Source organism: Trematomus bernacchii, unplaced genomic scaffold (genome assembly GCF_902827165.1).
Source record: "Trematomus bernacchii unplaced genomic scaffold, fTreBer1.1, whole genome shotgun sequence".
In the NCBI taxonomy this organism is placed as follows: Eukaryota; Metazoa; Chordata; class Actinopteri; order Perciformes; family Nototheniidae; genus Trematomus; species Trematomus bernacchii.
Window position 1 is genome coordinate 3922614 of NW_022987803.1, and position 21072 is coordinate 3943685.

Here is a 21072-nt window from a genome sequence, read left to right on the forward strand (position 1 = left end):
TCGTGCTTTTTACAGTACTACGGCTTCCACAGATGATATTTATTTATGGATTTTTTGTCAAAGCACTTCAGATATTCATTGCTATCGGGATGTTAAGAGCATTCCATGGAATATAACAAAAAGTGTATCTCGAGCCGGTTTCTCAAACTTACCTACCCTACCTTTAATATTCTGATCCCGTAACAAAAAAGTGAATATGCACTAAATACACAGATAAAACTAAATAAAATGTTTTGGTATTCATATCTTCTAAAATTGTATTTTTTATCAATTAAGCCCTTCCTAGTAATCCTCCATAGGACCAACAATGAACTTCCATGATGAAAAATAGCCAGTCACTTTAATGGTAAAACTATTTTTAATTTAGCTTCAAGTTATATTTACAGAAGGCGCTGGTAAAGACAGAAAAGAGACAAACCTTTAGTGTAGCTGACAAAGGTGAAAATAGAGAAATAACAAAGTATAGCGTTATAGAAATGTGGTCACACATCACAAACAAGACATAAGAAACACCAGGGAGACAAAACTAGCAAAGAAAATCTCAAACTATTAGAAATATTTTTTGACCATCCAAAGAGAAACTACAGAGGTTCATTCAACACAGGAAAAAAATGGAGACCGTATTTCTAATAATGACTTAATATCTCGTGCTTTACTACGTCAAGATCTAATATTTGCTCAACGGACACTGGGCAAATTGGGATTTTTATTTGGGGAACTAAGACAATTGATGAGATAGATTTGTCTGGAATGATGGAGATACTATCATCATTATGAAATCATAAGGCTGTTTCTCTTAACAGAACAATCCAGCTTGTAGCTAGGAGATACTCGGTCATATTGAAAGAAAACCTCCTTGTTCCCCATGTCGGGGGAAATGTGCTTCAACATCTTGCTGTTGCACCTCTGCCCTGCCGAGGGTCAGGGTGTGCACCACCTTCTCCATCAGTATCAAATCCTAAGCCCTCCGTCAGCTGAGGCTGAGTGGAGGCGGTGGCTTGGTGCAGAACACTTTAGTCCAGAATGAGTCAGCAGGGGTGACAGTAACTCATTACCACCCGCTGCTTCCTGCCCCCCCCCACCTCAGTCCTTAGCATCACCCACTCCATCAGGGTTGATGGCGAACATGGCCTCAGACTCGGGCAGGCAGGGCGAGTCGTAGATTTTACAGATCCGCGTCTCTCCTCGGCCTTTCCTCAGGTACAGACTGCAAACACAAGAGCACGGTTAAGATCAGTCCTCTAACCATGAACTGTGATGTCATCGAGTCCCCTAACCATGAACTGTGATGTCATCGAGTCCCCTAACCATGAACTGTGATGTCATCAGCTGCAGCCTCTGTGTGTTAGTGTATATCAAGCTCTACTGTAGAAACATCCACCCATCATCACTCACCGTGTGGTGGAGGCGTGAGCCATAATGTTGCCTCCGATTGGTTTCTTTGGATCTGCGGAAAACATGGCCGCTCCATCCACCTGCGCCACCACCTGGTTGGATATCACCACGGCAACCCCAAACTGTGGAGACATTGGAGACAAACGCACTCACGTTACAGACACCTCGGGGTTAAGATGCACAGCACACCTGAAAGTGTTGATTCAGTTCATTATATAGAAATTATTTATAACACTTATTTTGTTACAGCAGCATTTAATACAAGGCATTCAAATAATTAAAAAGGTGGTAAAGAGTATAAATGTTACTCAAGTAAAAGTACATAAGTATTTGCATCAAAATATACTTAAAGCACCTCAAGTAAAAGTAGTCAATGTGCAGATGAGCTAAAGTGCTAAAGGTATCAAATACATGTAGTGTTGAATTGAATTGAATGTAGTGGAGTAAAAGTACACGGTTTACCTCTGAATTGTTTTAGAGTAGAAGTACAGAGTAGCATAAAATGGAAAAACTCAAGTAAAAGTACAAGTACCTCAAAATTGTACTTAAGTACAGTACTCGAGTAAATCTACTTAGTTACTTTACACCACTGCATATATACATAAGATAGTATATAAATGAATTAATGGTGTAAAGTAGCTGTGGTGCAACATGGTGACGGTGAGGGAGGAACTGAAGCTATGGAGAGGTACGCAGGATATTTGGGTTCTCGCTCATCACTAACACATGAGGAGCGCTTGATATCCCCACAGAGCCAGGCCAGCTGCTCACCTCGTCGGCCAGGCGCAGCAGCATGCGCAGGAAGCGTCCCAGGTGTCCCTGCCGCGCAGACAGCTCTCCTCTGCCCGAGTAGTCCGTCCTGTACAGAGCGGTGGCGCTGTCCACGATCAGCAAAGCGTACCTGACCCAGGGAGAGAGAGTGAGGCGCACGCTACAACAACTCTATATCTGGCCAAGCATATTTGTCTAATACTAGTCAGAAAGATATGTCTTCTTTATACTTGATATAAGATCTAATAACTTAAGAAGTAACAATGCAGTGAGATATAGGGTCTTGTTTTTAGAAGTATCTTGTTAAGTCAAAGACACTCTAGAAAACATCTTATATTTCTAGCGCTCACTCAGTCTGGACAGTGATCCTGCCTGTTTACAGAAATGTCATTACGAATAACTGAAGATACTTCTACTGAGAAAATACTATAGTGTACTCAATTTACAGTATATGTGCAGTCGGAATGCAGTACTTAGGCAATACAAGAACACGTTATTCATATTTATAGAACAGTTAAAGGTGGGGTAGGTAATTTTGGAGAAACCAGCTCGAGTGCGCTAGAATTTGAAAATACACAGCCGGAACAAATCTGCCACTTCCTTACAGAGCCCCTCCTCCAACACACACGAACGCGCACATGACCAATGAGGGCACGAGATAAGTTTGTGCACAGATGGAAGGCTGACAGGCAGGTAGGCCATCCAGTTATTTTACCCGGGCCGGCTAAAATGATTGGTCGTGCTTTTTACAGTACTACGGCTTCCACAGATGACATTTTTTTATGGATTTATTGTCAAAGCACTTAAGATATTCATTGCTATTGGGATGTTAAGAGCATTCCATGGAATATAACAAGTGTTTCTGAAATAAATGACATACCCCACCTTTAAGTCTCAAAAAGGTGTATTACTGCCATTTTGCCTTTCTATTTGGAAATGATCATTCAGCACATACTCCGGTAAGATGCGTTGTGAATAAAGTACATATTTATTCTGTTAGCATAAACTACAGCCCATGCTGCTAAGATAAAGAAGACAATTGAAAAAGGATTTCCCATAGCATTACCTTCGAGAGAGGCTCGAGACAAGGTTGTGCATGGTCACCGCTACTCTTCGCACTATACTTGGAACCATTGGCTCAATACGACAAAATTAAGAGATTAGGGGAATTACTAATCACGGGCGGGAACACAAGCTGGCTTGCTACGCGTTTTTTGGCTCAACCAACAAACTCTCTCCCTAAATTGATGCAATCACTTGAACAATATGGTCGACTGTCAGGATACAAGGTCAATATTGCTAAAACACAATTGCTTACTTACAACTACAGCCCACCAGGTGAAATTAGAAATAGATACCCTTTGGCATGGCACACAGAGCATTTCAAATATTTAGGCGTTATAATACCAAAGGATCTTTCAGAACTATCAGAATACAATTACTCACCTTTAAACAAAAAGATTAAGGAGGACATAGCTAGATGGAACCTAATCCCTTTCTTTAGTCTCAGCTCAAGAATTGAATCCATCAAAATGAACATACTGCCAAGACTACTTTATTTGTTCCAGACCTTACCAATAGAGATTAACCAAAAACAATTTAACGAGTGGGACAGAATAATATCAAGGTATATATGGCAGGCTAAAAGACCTAGAATTTGTTTTAAAACTTTACAATTATCAAAAGAAAAGTGGGGGTGGGCTCTACCTTCCCTTAAAGAGTATTACCGGGCAGCACAGTTGAGGCCCATGGTATGCTGGTGCAATCCATCGTATGATGCCCAATGGAAAACCATGGAAGAGAAAATATGATCCATTCCCATACAAGCAATCATAGCTGACAGCGACCTACAGGGCTACATACATCACTTTGAGAACCCACGGGTAAAACTGAGTCTTAAAGTATAGAAAACAGTCATAACTGAGTATAAATTAGAGGAACATATTACAATTCTGAAATGGTGTGCATATGACACCGACTTTACTCCTAATAAATGAGACACTAGATTCAAGGATTGGACAGCCAAAGGAATAACTGCTCTTTGCAACATCATTAAAGAGGGAACGCTGTTTAGTTTTGAAATGCTTAAAGAGAAATTCCTATTAGAAAAACAAGACTTCTATCGATACTTACAGATGCATTATGTTAACAAAAAGGTTAAAACTATAACAGAGTCAAGGACAGGTGTGATAGAACTATTTAAAAAAGCATACGATTCTAAAACAGATAGCAAAGTTATTTCATGTATGTATAAAGGGCAGTTGAATCTTAAAATACACTCAACCATATATGTGAAATCCAAGTGGGAGAAGGAAGGAGGGGTTCTCATATCTGAGGAGGAATGGACAGCAATATGGAAATATCAGTGGAAATGTACCAGTTCACATAACTGGAGGGAGTTTGGTTGGAAAAGCCTGATAAGATATTTGATAACACCCTCTCAGAAGCCTCACTGTGGGGGGAACTCCCCAGACTGCTGGAGAAAATGTGGAAATTCAAATGCAAATCATTACCATGTTTTCTGGGACTGCCCTGTTATTGAGGTCTTTTGGAGAGAGATACATAAAGCCTTACAAGATATTTTCAAATGTCATGTGCCCATGGAGAGTAAGACTTTGTTCTTTGGACTCATACCTCAAGAATGGACTAAAAAAGACAAATATTTATTAAATCTGTTGCTGGTGGCGAGTAAAAAAGCTCTTACAAGGAAATGGTTATCACCTGATAGCCCAACTTTAAACGCATGGATGGATATTACAATGGACATTTACAAAATGGAGAGGATAACATCATCTGTCAATCACAAACTGGAACTATTTGTGTCACGATGGAGAAAGTGGACTGATTTCGTAAAACCTCATAGGCCAGATTTTATTTTTACAAACGTATGATTTTACTGTGAAGACCTGATCACTCCCTATTGTTTGTACTTTTTACTGTCTTTATTTTATCTTTGTGTAAAAAAAAAGAAAAAGGCATTTCGGACAGACAAACTGAAAATGTACAATTATTATGTCTTGAAAAAACACTGTAATTGTTTGCTGCCAAATGTCAATAAAAAATATATAAAAAAAAGAAAAAGGATTTCCCCCCCCCCCAACATCTTTTGTTAAACAAATTGAATTAAAACTAATTATAGTTCTTTTTTAAAGTGCCTTTTCTACTGATACTCTCCCTTAACTATCTCCAAAACTCACTGAACTCTGCAGAGTGTCTTGGCGTTGTGTTTCTCGTGCAAGTCAATATCGCAAACATTATTTTAAATATATATATATATATATATATATATATATATATAGCTCAGGTCCAGAGGCTCTGACTGACCTGGACTCGGCCATCATGGCGGAGGCTTGGTACAGCAGCTGGGTCTGGTGGTCCGTGTTGAAGGCGCGGGCGTAGGCCACGTTGTCCAGGACGTCACTGCCCACCAGCCCGTACCTGGAGCACAGAGGAAGTCATCAATCATCAACAGTGACGCCATAGAGAACAGGTGTACAGGTTTCAAACTGAAATGAATACCACATGATCATCATTCACCCAGGCTGCCCCCCCCCCCCCCCCCCCCGACTCACCTCTCAGCTACAGCCAGCAGCCTCTCTGGTCTGAAGGTCCCCTCTGTGTCGATGTACATGGCTTTGCCCTCTCCCCCCCCCTGATCAATGGGCAGCTGTGGACAGAATACAATACCATAATACTTTAATGCAGATCAAGTCTGAAATGTTTCTTGCATGACAGCAGCTCCATTTGCAACGTGAACTAGGACAAATATCAAGACACAATACAAGGGAGGAAGGAGTGCTTCAGTTTGACTTTATTCAATCGTGGGACCCTGTTCCTCTGATTTGATGGAAACAATTCATATCCACTGTTCAGGACATGTTGGGGTCGGAGATGATGGTGTTGGACAGCCTCACTATGTTGTCATGGTGATTCATAGTAGGGCTGAACGATTAATCGATTTTAAATCGAAATCGCGATTTGAAAGGATGTGATTATCAAATCGCAAAGCCTGCGATTTTTTTAAAAACATTTTTTCTTTTCTTTTTTGTTCTTGTCTGTCAGTCATCCACACCAATCAGAAGTGCTGTGCTCCACATGTACCAGCCATTGTTAACCAATCAGAAGTGGCCCATGATAGAAGGTGATAGACAGATTGATCCAATCACCTGCCAAGCAGGGACGTGCACAGACATTTTGGGGGGCGGGTGCTCAAGTGAGAAAAAGGGCACTTCCCATAATCATTTATAAAAAAGTGTTTTATAACAAAAAGTTAAATATAGTTGCACATCTCTGGCTTACTGACCAATTTATTTGAATACCCTCACACTCACGCAATTGTTTAATACTCAACAGAATTCTACAAAATAATCAGCTAACACAGAGACAATGTTCTTCTATATTCACTAAGCACAAGAGCAGACAACAAACTAGTACAATTCATAGTTATTAAATGAGCAGCCAACAATAACAATTATGAAGTTACTGTTTACATTACAGGCAAAAAGATCGTTTTTTCATGTACTTGTTATTTTGGTCTATTTTGCTTCCATGTTTTCTTTCACTCTAATGGAAATAAAACTTCCAAGAAACACATATAAATGGTGTTCGTTTTACTTCCATGTCTGAATTCATCTATAGATTTAAAGCTAATCTGCATTTAAACATAACATTTCAGGGGAAAATACTGACTTGACGCAAGTAACTATCTGGGGAAGTTGTGAGGTGATATGTTTTTTTGTTTTATCCTTTTCACCTGCAATGCCTTGGTAACTGCATGCAAATTAGCACATTTTAATTAGGCCTAGTTAACGCCTAATCTGCATATCAATGTGGCGATTGTGATGACGTTATTAGATACACATTTTACTGTATTCACTTTAAGTGTCTCCCCTTAAGTACAGTACATTAGCCTGTATGCCCATGATAAATTACCTTAGCTAAACCTTGAGCTAACTTATCCATTAGCTAGTAGCCTACCTAGTTAACTATGTGTTTTTGTCTTTTAGCTAATTAGCTGTAAACTCGAGGCACTGGCAGCTTAGTCATTTGTTCATCACCACTCACCTTCAAACAAGCCAAGAAAAGCCGGCATAACATGGGACAGTAAAGTGGGAGGTGCTGCTACCTGTCTGTCTGAAGGGACTGTAAGGTGGGAGGTGCTGCTACCTGTCTGTCTGAAGGGACTGTAAGGTGGGAGGTGCTGCTACCTGTCTGTCTGAAGGGACTGTAAGGTGGGAGGTGTTGCTACCTGTCTGTCTGAAGGGACTGCCGATGTGCTGGAGACGTGGAGGGAGGGAGGGAGGGTAGAGAGAGCATCGGAGCTTCACAGTCTAATCTCCCGACCTGATATTTTAATTTTGTATTCAATCAATATCTTTTTGGAAAGGGAAACTGTGCGCAAACAGCAGTAGATATATATTCATTTATAAAAAATTAAAAAAGGGGAAAAAAAGGGCACTTTCTCTGGAGGAAGAAAAAGGGCAGGGGCTCAAGCCCACTTTGATGTCTATGTGTGCACGTGCCTGCTGCCAAGTATTTTTGAAAGTGCCTGCCCTTTCCAAATGGCTTCCAATGGAGCTTTCCTATGGTTTGGTGAAATAAACCATCTGAGTCAGGTTAGTAATGCTCCATCACATGTTTCTATTACAGGGTGAATCTTAAACTGAAGCTTGCCTTTAAAGCAGGGGTAGGCAAGTAAGTTTGGCCGTGGGCCAATTTTTGGCTGAGCCACAAGATGGCGGGCCAGAACATAATCAAAGCCTAATTCAAGGAATTGATTTTGGTAAGAGGGCGCAGCGCCCCTGTTCCCCGGTTCAGAAAAAACTCTGATATCGCTGATAACCCTCCCCATCAACACTCTAATGCCCAGTCAGATCCGCTGATTGGTTCACTGATGATATAGGCGCCCAATCCAGAGCCTCTGGATAGACCCGCCCAAAGGGAGGATCGTCGTCTCTAGCCCCATTTCAGTCCCATGTTAAAAGTCAGGGCTATTATCTGTATTTTAACAGACTTATCTTTTAAATTGAGGTGCATTTATTGTTCTCTTCAAAGTTAATTTTCTTCTGAAATTTTAGGGAGGATGGTCCTCCCTTTCCTCAATGGACGAGCCTCCACTGAGTGAGTTATTAACTAGGTAGCAGTGTTATTTAACATGCTTTTATTCTGATAAGTATTGTCAAGTTCTCTGGGTTTTTGGCATTTATTTGAGTGTTTGCCCACTATTGAGAGGCTTGAGGGGCACCAGAGGACGCATGGACAACTGGAATCCTTTTTCCTTTTCTTTATTTCAACTTTTCAAGGACACATTAGGATTCTTTCAGGTTGAAAACCTTTAAAAAAATACAAAATAAATAAATTACAGCATGTTTTGCTTTGCAATTTATTTAATATATTATAACCTAAATTAATCAGTAACCAAGTATTTTACTCAACTCAATGTATTTAATAGTTAAAGGGGACCTATCATGCAAAATGCACTTTTGTACGTCTTTTCTACATGAATATGTGTCCCCGGTGTTCCAGGGAACTCACCAAGTGTCAGAAAACACAACCCTCTCTATTTTCCTCCATACCCAAATCTCTAAAAAAGGGGCTGCAACGGATCTGATAAAAACTGATCCAGATTTGAACACTGTCCTGACGTCAGGACGGTGGCGCTACGGCTATTGGGCCAACTCTCCACCTATCAGGGGAATGTGGGGTTGGGCCACGGCCGGCCATTGCCGCTCGAAAGCGCTGGAGACACTGTAGTACATATGCCAGGCCTGTACGTGGCGCTGTAGTCTGCCACAAAAGCAGCGAAGAAGACTTCCCGCGCATGGTTGCCATGGTTACCCTTCTGTTTATTCTCCGCTGTGGCTTTTGTTCTCCCTCCCCGAGGCAAGCACTGTAATTCTCTCCGGTTAGTCCACCAGCAGATGACAAACACCCACCTCTCCGCCTCTCCGCCTCTTCCAAGGAACGACCGTGCGGCAGAGTTTCAGTTAGGTTTTCTTTCGCCGGTCAAGATGTCCGTTAAAGTTTAAATCTTCCGGACAAAATTAGAAAAGTGCCGGTCAAAGGTCTTCTTTGTTATTTATTGAGCTTTAAAACAAATGAATAACGACTCTATATAATAATATAAGAATAAAACACGGAGGATGGAGATCTCTTTTTCTCCCCCTCTTCTGACTTGATCAGAGCACGCTCCCCTCTCCTGCAGGGGGGCGTGGTCAGCTGCAGCTCACAGAATCAGCCCCCTGCAAAAACAGGGCTAGAGAACAGCAAATAGAGTGAAATGAGGCATGGCTAAAATGCATGATCTGTTTGGTATTTTGAAAACAGAGACGTATAAATACACCTTCTATAGGTATGGCCCTACAATATATCATTTAAATATAGCATGATAGGTGTCCCTTAAATAAGTACTTTAATTGACGTCAGTGCACCCCGCTGCCTGATTGTGCCTGTGCTGTATGTCATTCATTCTCAACATAGATAAAAGTACAATAAGCATTCTTCAGGTGTAGGTAGATTCTCTATTCGGACATTATAGCCTATATGTGCGACTGTCGGTCCGATGTTGTAAAAAAAAAAAAAAAAAAAAAAAAATCTCAAAATATTTTTTGATTTTTTATTCTCAAAATGACGGGCCAAATATTATTGCTGGCGGGCCAACAATGGCCCGCGGGCCGCCTGTTGCCGACCCATGCTTTAAAGCAACCCAACGGAAGTTTCATGTAAGTTTAGTTATTTCACTCGTAGCTCGGGCTGCGGGGGTGCTAGAGACGGGAGCATGTTGATGCGACCTTCCTAGCCGGAGATATGGCCGCATTTTACAATAAACTTCCGTTGGGTCGCTTAAAAACAAATATCGCAAATCGAATCGCAATCGCAATATTTGTCAGAGAAATCGCAATTAGATTTTTTCCCAAAATCGTGCAGCCCTAGTTCATAGAGTCTCTCAGAGGACATGGGACAGCGCCATCCACTGAGTGAAGGAGAGTCTTCATCTGTTTGTCATCTTGCAATATACTTATTTATCTAAATAGTTATCACCGGAATAAACCGTATTTAATTGTGTCTTAATGTACAATATTTAATTTCATATTCTGTTCTTGTATATATCATATTCTAGAAAAATGCCAGAGGGGCATAGATATATATATATATATATATATATATATATATATATATACATATATATATATATATATATATATATACATATATATACATATATAGTATAATACGAGTGTAGCCTTAGTTTCATCCACAGAGAAACACTGGGTTAAAGCAGAGTCCAAACCTAAACCCAGAGCTTTGAACCTTGCGGTAATAAGTCAGCTATAATAATATACGATATGATAACAATGTATTGTCAGATCAAGTCTGACATTTGACTTGCATCAAAGCAGCTCCATTTGCAACATCAAACAAGGACAAATATTAAGACACGATACGAGGACAACAAACATTTAACATCACAATCACTGAAGAGAAACATGCTCAAAGACCCTCTAGCGTACATTAGAGGGTCTTTGAGCACGATTCTCTTCAGATAAGATGATAGTGTTTCAGTGTCTCTACCTGACAGGTGACAGCCAGTGTGTGGCACAGCTGGGTCTTCCCCGTCCGAAACTCTCCAAACATCTCCGTGATGGAGCCCGTCTCGATCCCGCCTGCAGGACAAACAACAAAAGACTTTATTCTTCCTTCCATTTGTACCAACTGTTACATCCTGAGTGTAGGACTGACCGCTGACAGCCAGGGTGGATTTGTGGATTGTATGCTCGTTGTACAAACCCTGCAGGAGTTTGTCCAGCTCCTTGGAGCCCGTAGAGATCTGGATGATCTCCGCTCTCCTCTGGTGGAACTCAGTCGCTGTGGTGAAGCCCATCGGCACAAGTTTGGCTGCTTCAGCCTGAGGGAAACATAAAAGAATGAATCCAGTACGTTTCACTTTCCTAACAAACACCTCACAACGCAAGAGGTAGAGCTTAACAAACTGGTCGGGATCAAAAGAGCCCTCAATATAACATTGTATGTGTTGACTGATAAGCAATAGGGCTAGATGGATTTCAGAATCAGAATTAGTCCAGCGGGTAAATGTAAAGTGGTACAGCTAAAGTGGCATAGCAGGTCAAAACAGGCATGCAATAATAAAGAGTACGCCAACGTATTAAATATAAAGAAGAAAAGCACACATTAGTAATACAATACACAACCATAATTACAGCCATGGCTAAAAATGAGTAGAAGCAATTAAAAAGAAAAGTGACATAAGAAACATAGAGTAGGGACGTGCATCTCCATCACTGAGGCCGATGCGATGCGCATCTCGATACGTTGCCAACGATACGATACATTAACGATACATTTGAAACACCAGGGGATGCGATACGATACGATTCACCCCTGTTGCGATTAGTGTTAATTTCGTTGACTAAAACTATGACGAAATATGTTCGTCAACAACCTTTTTTTCCATGACGAAAACGAGACGGCACCGACGGCAGTAAACAATAACTGTAACGAAATCATCATGCAATATCGTTGACAAAAAGTGACGAGACGAAAATGTAGTTTACTAAATAAAAACTATGCCAAAATCTCTCTTTACTTTCGTTGACGAAAAATGAGGAGACGAAATATTATCAAAGATAACGTTACATCTCTGATAGTCAGTTTTTCTCCCAGCAGTAGTTCCATTTCCGGTGCTGCGGCTGGGCAGCAGCTGTGTGTCTGTGCCGCGGCTGGGCAGCAGCTGTGTGTCTGTGCCGCGGCTGGGCAGCAGCTGTGTGTCTGTGCCGCGGCTGGGCAGCAGCTGTGTGTCTGTGCCGCGGCTGGGCAGCAGCTGTGTGTCTGTGCTGCAGCTGTGTGTCTGTGCTGCAGCTGTGTGTCTGTGCTGCAGCTGTGTGTCTGTGCTGCGGCTGGGCAGCAGCTGTGTGTCTGTGCCGCGGCTGGGCAGCAGCTGTGTGTCTGTGCCGCGGCTGGGCAGCAGCTGTGTGTCTGTGCCGCGGCTGGGCAGCAGCTGTGTGTCTGTGCTGCGGCTGGGCAGCAGCTGTGTGTCTGTGCTGCAGCTGTGTGTCTGTGCCGCGGCTGGGCAGCAGCTGTGTGTCTGTGCCGCGGCTGGGCAGCAGCTGTGTGTCTGTGCCGCGGCTGGGCAGCAGCTGTGTGTCTGTGCTGCGGCTGGGCAGCAGCTGTGTGTCTGTGCTGCGCGCGGCGGCACATTTGAATTACACCGGGCAGCGGCACACTGTGAACTGTCAGGAAGACTCGGGTCTAACTCATGGTCTAACTAACCTTATTTAACAGAAAATAAAATGGCAACAACAGGGCTTGGGAGCAGTGGTCGCACTCGCGTTAACCGAATACCCCCCCGTCAGCGTGAGTGAGTGGTAAATTGTGCACTCGACAGGTAATAATGGATTATGACGGAAATGTTACGATCCTGTCCGTCAAAATGACTGACAACGAAAAAGTCTAAAGCCACCACTGCTTGGGAGAAAGAAACTATGTGATATTTGGGCCCATTTTCGCTACAATGAGGCGGAGAAAAAAAGCGAATGCATTGTTTTATCAGAAGGAAAACAATGTGGCCACAACACAGCTGGTAAAAACACCACAAACCTGACCAGATACTCTCTGCAAAGCTGCTTTCTTAATCATTCAACCTGTGTTTTTCATCAAATAAGGACAAGATATAATCTTATTGTGAAATAAGTTTGACTAAAATGACAAATTATTGGTTTTGGCTAGACTAGTTTGACTGAAATGTTCAATATAATCTGATGACTAAAAAAGACTCAACAGTTTTCATTGACAAAAAGTAGACTAAAATAATTAGTTTTCTTTGACTAAAATAATACTAAAATGCTCAGACTTTTAGTCGACTAAATAAAAACAGGATGAAGGTGACTAAATGTGACTAAAACTAAAAAGGAAATTTAACATAGGACTAAGACTAAAACTAAATAAAAAAATAGCTGACGAAATTAACACTAGTTGCGATACAGTTCGATACGATTTGATTCAACATTATGCGATTCAACACGATGCAAAATAATGATACTTCAATATGGTACGACAGAGGATTTTGTTTTATTCCTTATATGCAGCAAATCATAAATTAACAAAAAAGTGCTTTACATATTTGGTTCTCTCTACTAGTACTGCGCATCCCATCATGCTGTTTCTTTTTACCTTAAAAAAAACAAAACACTTGGACCTTTCACAAACAGGCCTTTTCACAAGTGTAGTAGTGTTCTCTGTCTCCAGAGTACAGTACAATTGTATAACACCTCACAGTTAAACAATTTAAGGATGCATTGCCCATGATTAACAATGTGCAAATAACAACGACCATAGTGCAATGCCCATACAACTGCCAGCCTGATGTGCTTAACACTCAGCCTATGGATAACTCACCAGTGAGCAGAAAGCAGTGGTTTCTATATGAACAATAAAAAATACAAATAACTTTCACAAACAGGTATTTCATAACTGCTTACAATTGTAAGGAAGACATTTAAACTATTATTGGCAGTCACAGGCTGTTGTAAACTAAACACCACTCTCTCTGACATAACACCTCACTGAGTGATTTCACTCATATGTCTAACTTTCAGGTTTTTCTTTTCAGCCGCAGACCCCATGTCGCCTCTTTATGTGCGTCGCTAAGTTCCTCGTACTACTTGTGTACTTTAAAGCCGCACGGCATCGTTTACAATTTGCGAGCGATTTTTCAAGTTGTCTGTCTTTCTTGAAAAATCCGAAGTGTTGCCAAACGTTTGATTTGTAGGTATTTTTCGGTGCGCTGTGTTTCTCTTTCTCCTCGACTTCCATGTGTGTTGATAACTGAGACTCTCGGCCTCCGTAGTGCGAAGCAAAGATCAAAGATCGTCTCTGCTGAGTGCTGACAGGATATTATATGAATGAATCGTTTTTTTACCGATGCAAAGGCGCTACAATCGATGCATCGCGAGTTCAACCCAAACTGTAGATGTGCACTCTTTCAACCGGTGCACTCGCATCTTGAACGTTTATGCCGGTGCACCGATGCGAATCGGTGAATCTTAACATCCCTAATATAGAGGTGCTGTGGCATTATAGAAGACCTAATACAAATAGTTTTTTCATATAACAAGTGATTATTACACAGTACAATTGCAAAAGAAAGTGTCTGTATTGCACATTGCAGGTTTATTGCACTAGATTGCACTGATACCACCCTTCCATATCTGATACTGCAGCCCTGAGTATATGACAAACCGTGAAACTAATATTTGACCCACTAAAGGAAGAATAATGGAGAAATGTGGTTTCTTACTAGAATTTTTTCAGCCTTGGCCTCACTGATGCCTTTGATATTAAGCAGCTCCTTCTTGGGTGCGTAGGCCACCGCCTCGATGGTGTGGAAACCTGCGTCCCCCAGCTTCTTGATGTCACTGCCACTGACTCCACATTGCTGCATGCAGAGACATTGGGACAGAGACAGCACAGCATCAATAAACTATGAAAGAGAAAAACTGCTAAATAGTGTTGGGTTTGAAAAACAGTCCAGCAATTAGCCTTAACCTAGGAAAGTGAATACATTTCCAGTCAGATTCAAACGTTAAATCTTCATACAGTCGAGAGCTGCAATGCTCACGCAGAAGTCAAGAAAGAAGAGTTGTTTACTCTCCGAGTGTTACAGTAATGGATCATCAGTCCAACATTTCCGACACCTGCTTGTTTAGAAAATAGACGGAAATATACTGACACAAAAACATTTACATAAAAAGGTGCATGTCATAGCTATTGATTGAAATACAAATGAATTTGAAATGCAGTCTGTAATAGAAAAACATTAAAGTCACTTACTTTAATAATATCATTGTGTGATTCTAATTTGCTAATGTTTATCTATATTTACTACTTTCACTTCTTTGTTAAGCTTGGGAAAAATTCCTTATTAAAGGTGGGGTAGGTAATTTTGGAGAAACCAGCTTGAGTGCGCTAGAATTTGAAAATACACAACCGGAAAAAATCTGCCACTTCCTTACAGAGCCCCTCCTCCAACACACACGAAAGCGCACATGACCAATGAGGGCACGAGATAAGTTTGTGCACATATGGAAGGCTGACAGGCAGGTAGGCCATCCAGTTATTTTAGCCGGGCCGGCTAAAATGATTGGTCGTACTTTTTACAGTACTACGGCTTCCACAGATGACATTTTTTTATGGATTTTTTGTCAAAGCACTTAAGATATTCATTGCTATCGGGATGTTAAGAGCATTCCATGGAATATAACAAAAAGTGTATCTCGAGCCGGTTTCTCAAACTTACCTACCCCACCTTTAAGAAGATTTGTTGCAATGTTGTTAGTTACACTCTATGTGTACCAACAGTATGACCTTCACCTCAGGTGAACGGAGAACATCCTGATACGGCCTCCCTAACTCCCTAAACTTCCAGAATGTTCTTTTCATTATCACCAAGCTCAACCCCTCCCTTTCTCCTCTCTCTGTTTAAATATGCAACCCAAACTCTACTCTTTGTCTTTCACTCTGCAGACTGTATGCTCTCTGTGTGACTCACTGAACTTTCTTGCAAGAAATAAAATACGACAAAGACAGCTGAATGGTTTGATTCTCTATCCACATTTGATAAATAAATTCCCACCACACAGTCCACTCCCAACAACAGGCTAATTGCTCCCCCAAAACAAGCCCCAGCTGAAATAGGAGATTTCAGATGTAATAAGTTCAGTGTACTTAAGCGTGTGTTCAGGATACAAACCTCCAGTTTGCTCAGAGGCTGTGGCCCGAAGCTTTCCTCCTCCTCCACCTCTGTCTCCACCCTAGACTCGCTCCTCATAGCCATGGTTTGAGTGTGAAACCTGCAGAGAGAGGGGGGGGGGGGGGGGGCACTGTGTGAGTAACATAGAGGCTTTTCAATCACAATCATTAAACTGGAATAAAAACAATATTGTTAACATGAAAATATGATTTTATGTTCGTTGTTTAGAGTTATTCTAAGGCTTTACTCATTGGGAACTCGGTATGAGATCGGGCACACTGTTGAGATGTCCAATCTGCCTGTTTTACACACTTTGACCAACAGGGGGGTTTGTGTTCAAATGAAGCCCATGATGAAGCCTCATGAGATGATCCTTTTGCGAACCAATTGGCTGGAAAGCTTCAAAGCTTCATAAGGCTTCATCTCGCCATCACTACTTCTGTGTTAAGGGATGAGCTGCCAACACTCACAAGCATTATTTACCTACATTTGATTGATTTTGCTAACTTATAACTGAACTTGTGAGGCAATATAACTCTAGTGAGTGGCCCAGCACTTCGTATATTTGTATGTATGTGGCCCTCGGTGAAAAAGGTGTAGACACCCCTGGTGTATAGTCTACTGCCTGAATATGCTTAATGAAAGGCAGGTTTTCCTATAAATACAATCATTTTGATCCTACATATCTTGGTCACATTGTTCTGTTCTCTTACATAACACACTTAAATAAAACACATCTTATTGACATTTCATTTATCTTGTGTTCATTTAATTGCATTTGATAAGAAAGTAATCCAAAACTAACGGAAATAAATCAGGTTATATTACTTTTACATTGTGATACTCAGATTATTTTTATTTGAAAGTACGCTATTCTGGCACTGACTTCGTCACAGTATTTTACGACATGTAAACAGGCTGGAATAGCGAGTTTACAGACTTATGTTCGAAAATTTGACCTTTACAAGAAGTTGCTAATAACTTAACGTACCCAGTGAATACAATAGTAGCTGTAGCTTTAGCTTCAAAAGTTTAGCTGAGGGGCATTTTAACAACAGTACTGTTAGCTTATTAGCATTAGCACTGTTGGCGCATCAATTCACTGCATTTAACCTAAGCCAATTGACAATGCTGCTTAGTCGAAGACAGCGTCACAGCAATGGCACAAGTTTAACAAAACAATTATGACGTACCTTTGTTTTCAATTAATGTATTAGAAAAGCGAAACGTTCTCCAGATAAAGCTGCAGGATGAATCTTCCTGCTGCTTTCTTGTTTCCCTCAAACTCGACTGTTTGGTAATCAAAGCTCCCGCGCGGTTCTTCTTCTCTTTTTTGTAATGGCGGATCGCAAACAGCTCTTAGTTGCATACCGCCACCTACTGTACATGAGTCTTTATCATCTTCTTCTTCTTCTTCTTCTTCTTTTCGTTAATGGCGAATCGCTTCCACTTGGAGCATATATCGCCACCTACTGTTGATTTATTAAATGTTTATATTAAACCCTTGTCCTCAGACCAGTGCTTTTGAGGAATTTGAAGATCAGCTTGTTTGCTTCATTTCTTGATTTACTTTCGTATATTGACTTGAAATCCATGTCCTTGACGTTGAGTTGTTCCAGTGCAGTTTTCAGAATGAGTCTTTGTCTGTTATAATCCCGGCAGCTAAAAAATACATGATGTATTGTCTCTGGTTGTTGGCAACCATCACAATTGCCATTTGGATGTTTTCCAATCAGATGCAGTGATGAGTTTAATCCAGAGTGACCCAATGTTATCCTGCTGTTAATGCTCTGTTCTCTTCTACTACTCCCCCAAGTGCTTCCCGTTCCTACTTCCCTTTGTATCTGGTATAAATGTCTTCCTTTGGTGTTACTGTCCCATAGTTTTTGCCATTGTTGCTTGATAACAACTTTTGTAACAGATTTTACTTCTGCTCTACTGATGGGTACCATAATATCAATCTGGTTTGCTTTCAAACCACATTTTGCCTGTTGATCCACTACTTCATTCCCTCTAATACCCACATGCGCTGGAACCCACACAAATTGAACAACAATTCCCAGATGAACTAACCTAAACATGTGTAAAATTCCATGTAAAATATCCTGACGACATTCTGAAGAGAAGTTGTTTATACTCTCCAGAGCTGCACTAGAGTCAGAGCAAATGACCACTCGCATTGGCTGTATTTCCTCTACCCACTGAAGTGCTAGTGAGATAGCCATCACCATCATCTCTACTGTATACTGCGGTGTGATCACTCGTCCGCTTTCCCACTTTTACTTTTAATTCAGGAACATAAAATGCACAACTAGTTTCACCATTTTCTGGATTTTTGGATCCATCAGTAAATATTTGTATAAACTGCCCATATTGTTCATGTAGAACAGTATTCACATAAGCCTGTACATTGATTTTGTTTTTCATTGAATGTAACCGTTTCAATAAGGATAAATCTAGGTTGAGGTAGCAACCATGGTGGAACAGCTGATAACAACACCGTCGGACTAATATTCCATTCTTTAACTTTGAATTCCTTACATAATTCCGAAACACAAACACAAAAACTTTCTTTTTTAATTTTGTTACTTTCCCAACTTTTTTTTTTACAGTTTGTTTAGTAGGGTGAGTATCTTTATGGCCCTGTAGATTTGCCCAGTAATTAACAATTAACTGTTTTCTCCTCAAAAAAATTGGTATTTCTCCGACCTCTACCTGAAGTGCCGACACTGGTGTAGATCTGACTGCCCCACAGCATATCCTTAGTGCTTGTGCCTGCACTCTATCTAATTTTTGAAGAGAAGAATATGCTGCTGAACCATACACTATTAGTCCGTATTCTATGGCTGATCTAATTAAGGCTGTGTATACGTTCCTCAAAGCAGCTTTATCAGCCCCCCACTTAGTGCCTGCCAAGCACCTCATAAGATTTAAAACCCTTTTACATTTATCTACTACTTTATCAATGTGAGTACTCCATGTGACTCTCTCGTCCAACCATATTCCCAGAAATGTAAATGTCTTCACTTTCTTTAGTTCTTGTCCATAAAGTTTTAACCTAACCTCCTCACCTATCCTTTTCCTCATATAAAAAATAAAGTTTCAGTTTTTTCCACTGATAATCTAAACCCCCATGTCAGAGACCAGCTTTCAATTTCCGTAATGGCTTTCTGAATCTTAGCTACAATATAATTTACATTTCTGCCCCTTTTCCAAATAGCTCCATCATCTGCAAAAAGTGACTTACCAATATCAGATCCTACTTGTGTATATATATATCATTTATCATGATAGAAAACAAAAGAGGACTAATTACACTCCCCTGCGGGGTTCCATTTTCAACTTCATATCTTCGAGAATTAGAATTGCCAACTCGGACTCTGATGGCACGGCCAAACAAAAAATCCATAATCCAATTATAGTATTTATCATCATGTCATTCCATCTCTAATAAAACAAAATAAAGAAAAATAAAATAAATAAAACAAAACAAAACAACAATCCATGATCTATTTTAACCTAATGTTAGATTATTTTTCCTACCCCAGTTTCACTCAGAAAGGTAAACAGTGCCTTTCTGGTAGCTCTTACTCCTTCTCCTTTTGTTCCCAGAATACCAACCACACTCAACTTGATCCTTTCGTTTTTCTCTTTCAGCTTTATAGATGTCACAATGTAACAAGATATGTTCCACATTTTCTTTAACTCCACAGTTCCTACACTTGTCACTGTCACTTTCCCCCATGATATACAGAGTACTATTCAATGCTGTGTGATTTAGTCTGAGTCTAGCTCTCATGATTTCCTCCCTTCTGTTTCTTTCTTCATAAATATGAATTGTGATTGTCTTTTGAACTTTATGATACTCTTTGCCTTTCTGGTCTTTCTCCCACCTTTTCTGCCAGATCTCCATCCCTTTTTTCTTAATTACTGCTTTTCCTTCTCCTTTTCCAAGTTGAACTGGTAAAGTTAATTCCTTTTGTAGTGCACTTTTTGCTAATTTATCAGCACACTCGTTCCCTTTCACCCACTCATGTGCAGATCTATACCGCCTCTGTGCAGTCTTAACAGGCTATGATTAAGTTCTATGAGTATGTCTTCTCTGACAGTTGACTGTATGCTTTTTAATATGGATAATGAATCCGTGCATATCACCACCCTATCTGGTCTGACCTCTTCCACCCACTGTAATCCTATTATTACTGCCAGCATTTCTGCTGTATACTGGTCATTGATCTGATGCTCTTTTTAGATCGAAATGTTAAAGTCTGGGATATATATACCAATTCCAACACACTCTTCCTTGTTCTTAGAACCATCCGTGTACATTTTGAGGTAATTGTGATAATTATTTCTGAGGTACATAGGCCTACTTGTTTTGATTCCTACTTCATTTATTTGCCACCCTCTTTTCTTTTCTACAATACTCATATCTATATTTACCATTGGAAAAAGCCATGGGGGAACAGGTCAGCCTTCATAGTAAGGCTACATTAAATGTTATAATATTCATTGTGTCCTTTCTACTGTATATGCATATATTCCTGTCTATTGCTTTCATTTGTATTTAATGTTATTATGTTTATACTTGTTTCCACACATTTCACAATTTGGGATGAATTAAGTATCTATCTATCTGTAGGTAGGTAGGTGGATAGATGGATAGATGGATAGATATATAGATAGATGGATATATATTTATTTTTATGTTCACACAAATAATGATGAGACCTATCTAAGCCCATACCCGCCGTCTTCCAAACCATTTGAACCCTATCCTAACCCCAATCAGGGAGCATCTCTGGCATTAATGCCACTTTAACCCAGGCGGTAACAATCGCCACAGTAGTGGATCTTTGCAGCAATTGGACCATGAAGGCCTGATTCACGCAGTCTCCTCTGAACAGTGGATGTTGAGATTGTCTGCTGCTTCAGCTCTGTGATCATTTATGTGGGCTCTAGGCTGAGGTGCTTTCATTTGTGCTTTCTGAGGCTGGTAACTCTTGTGCATTTATCCTCTGCAGCAGAGGTAACTCTTGCTCTTCCTTTCCTGGGGGGGGGGGGTCCTCATGAGAGCCAGTCTCATCATAGCGTTCGATGGTTTTTGCGACTGCACTTGAGGATAAATTCAAAGTTCTTGA

At 40.6% G+C, this 21072-nt stretch overlaps 1 protein-coding gene across 1 annotated transcript; it reads right to left on the bottom strand.

The window, feature by feature from the left end:
* Positions 1–323: 323 nt before the first annotated feature.
* On the bottom strand, positions 324–17291 carry rad51 (RAD51 recombinase). The gene is made up of 10 exons (XM_034150545.1): positions 17125–17291; positions 15932–16031; positions 14480–14617; positions 10954–11071; positions 10738–10829; positions 5739–5833; positions 5491–5604; positions 2167–2296; positions 1396–1517; positions 324–1207 (listed from the first exon to the last, which is right to left on the bottom strand). The coding sequence occupies exons 2-10, from the start codon at positions 16013–16015 to the stop codon at positions 1084–1086; spliced, it is 1017 nt and encodes a 338-aa protein (XP_034006436.1). The 5' UTR covers positions 16016–16031; positions 17125–17291; the 3' UTR covers positions 324–1083.
* Between the last annotated feature and the right edge of the window lie 3781 nt (positions 17292–21072).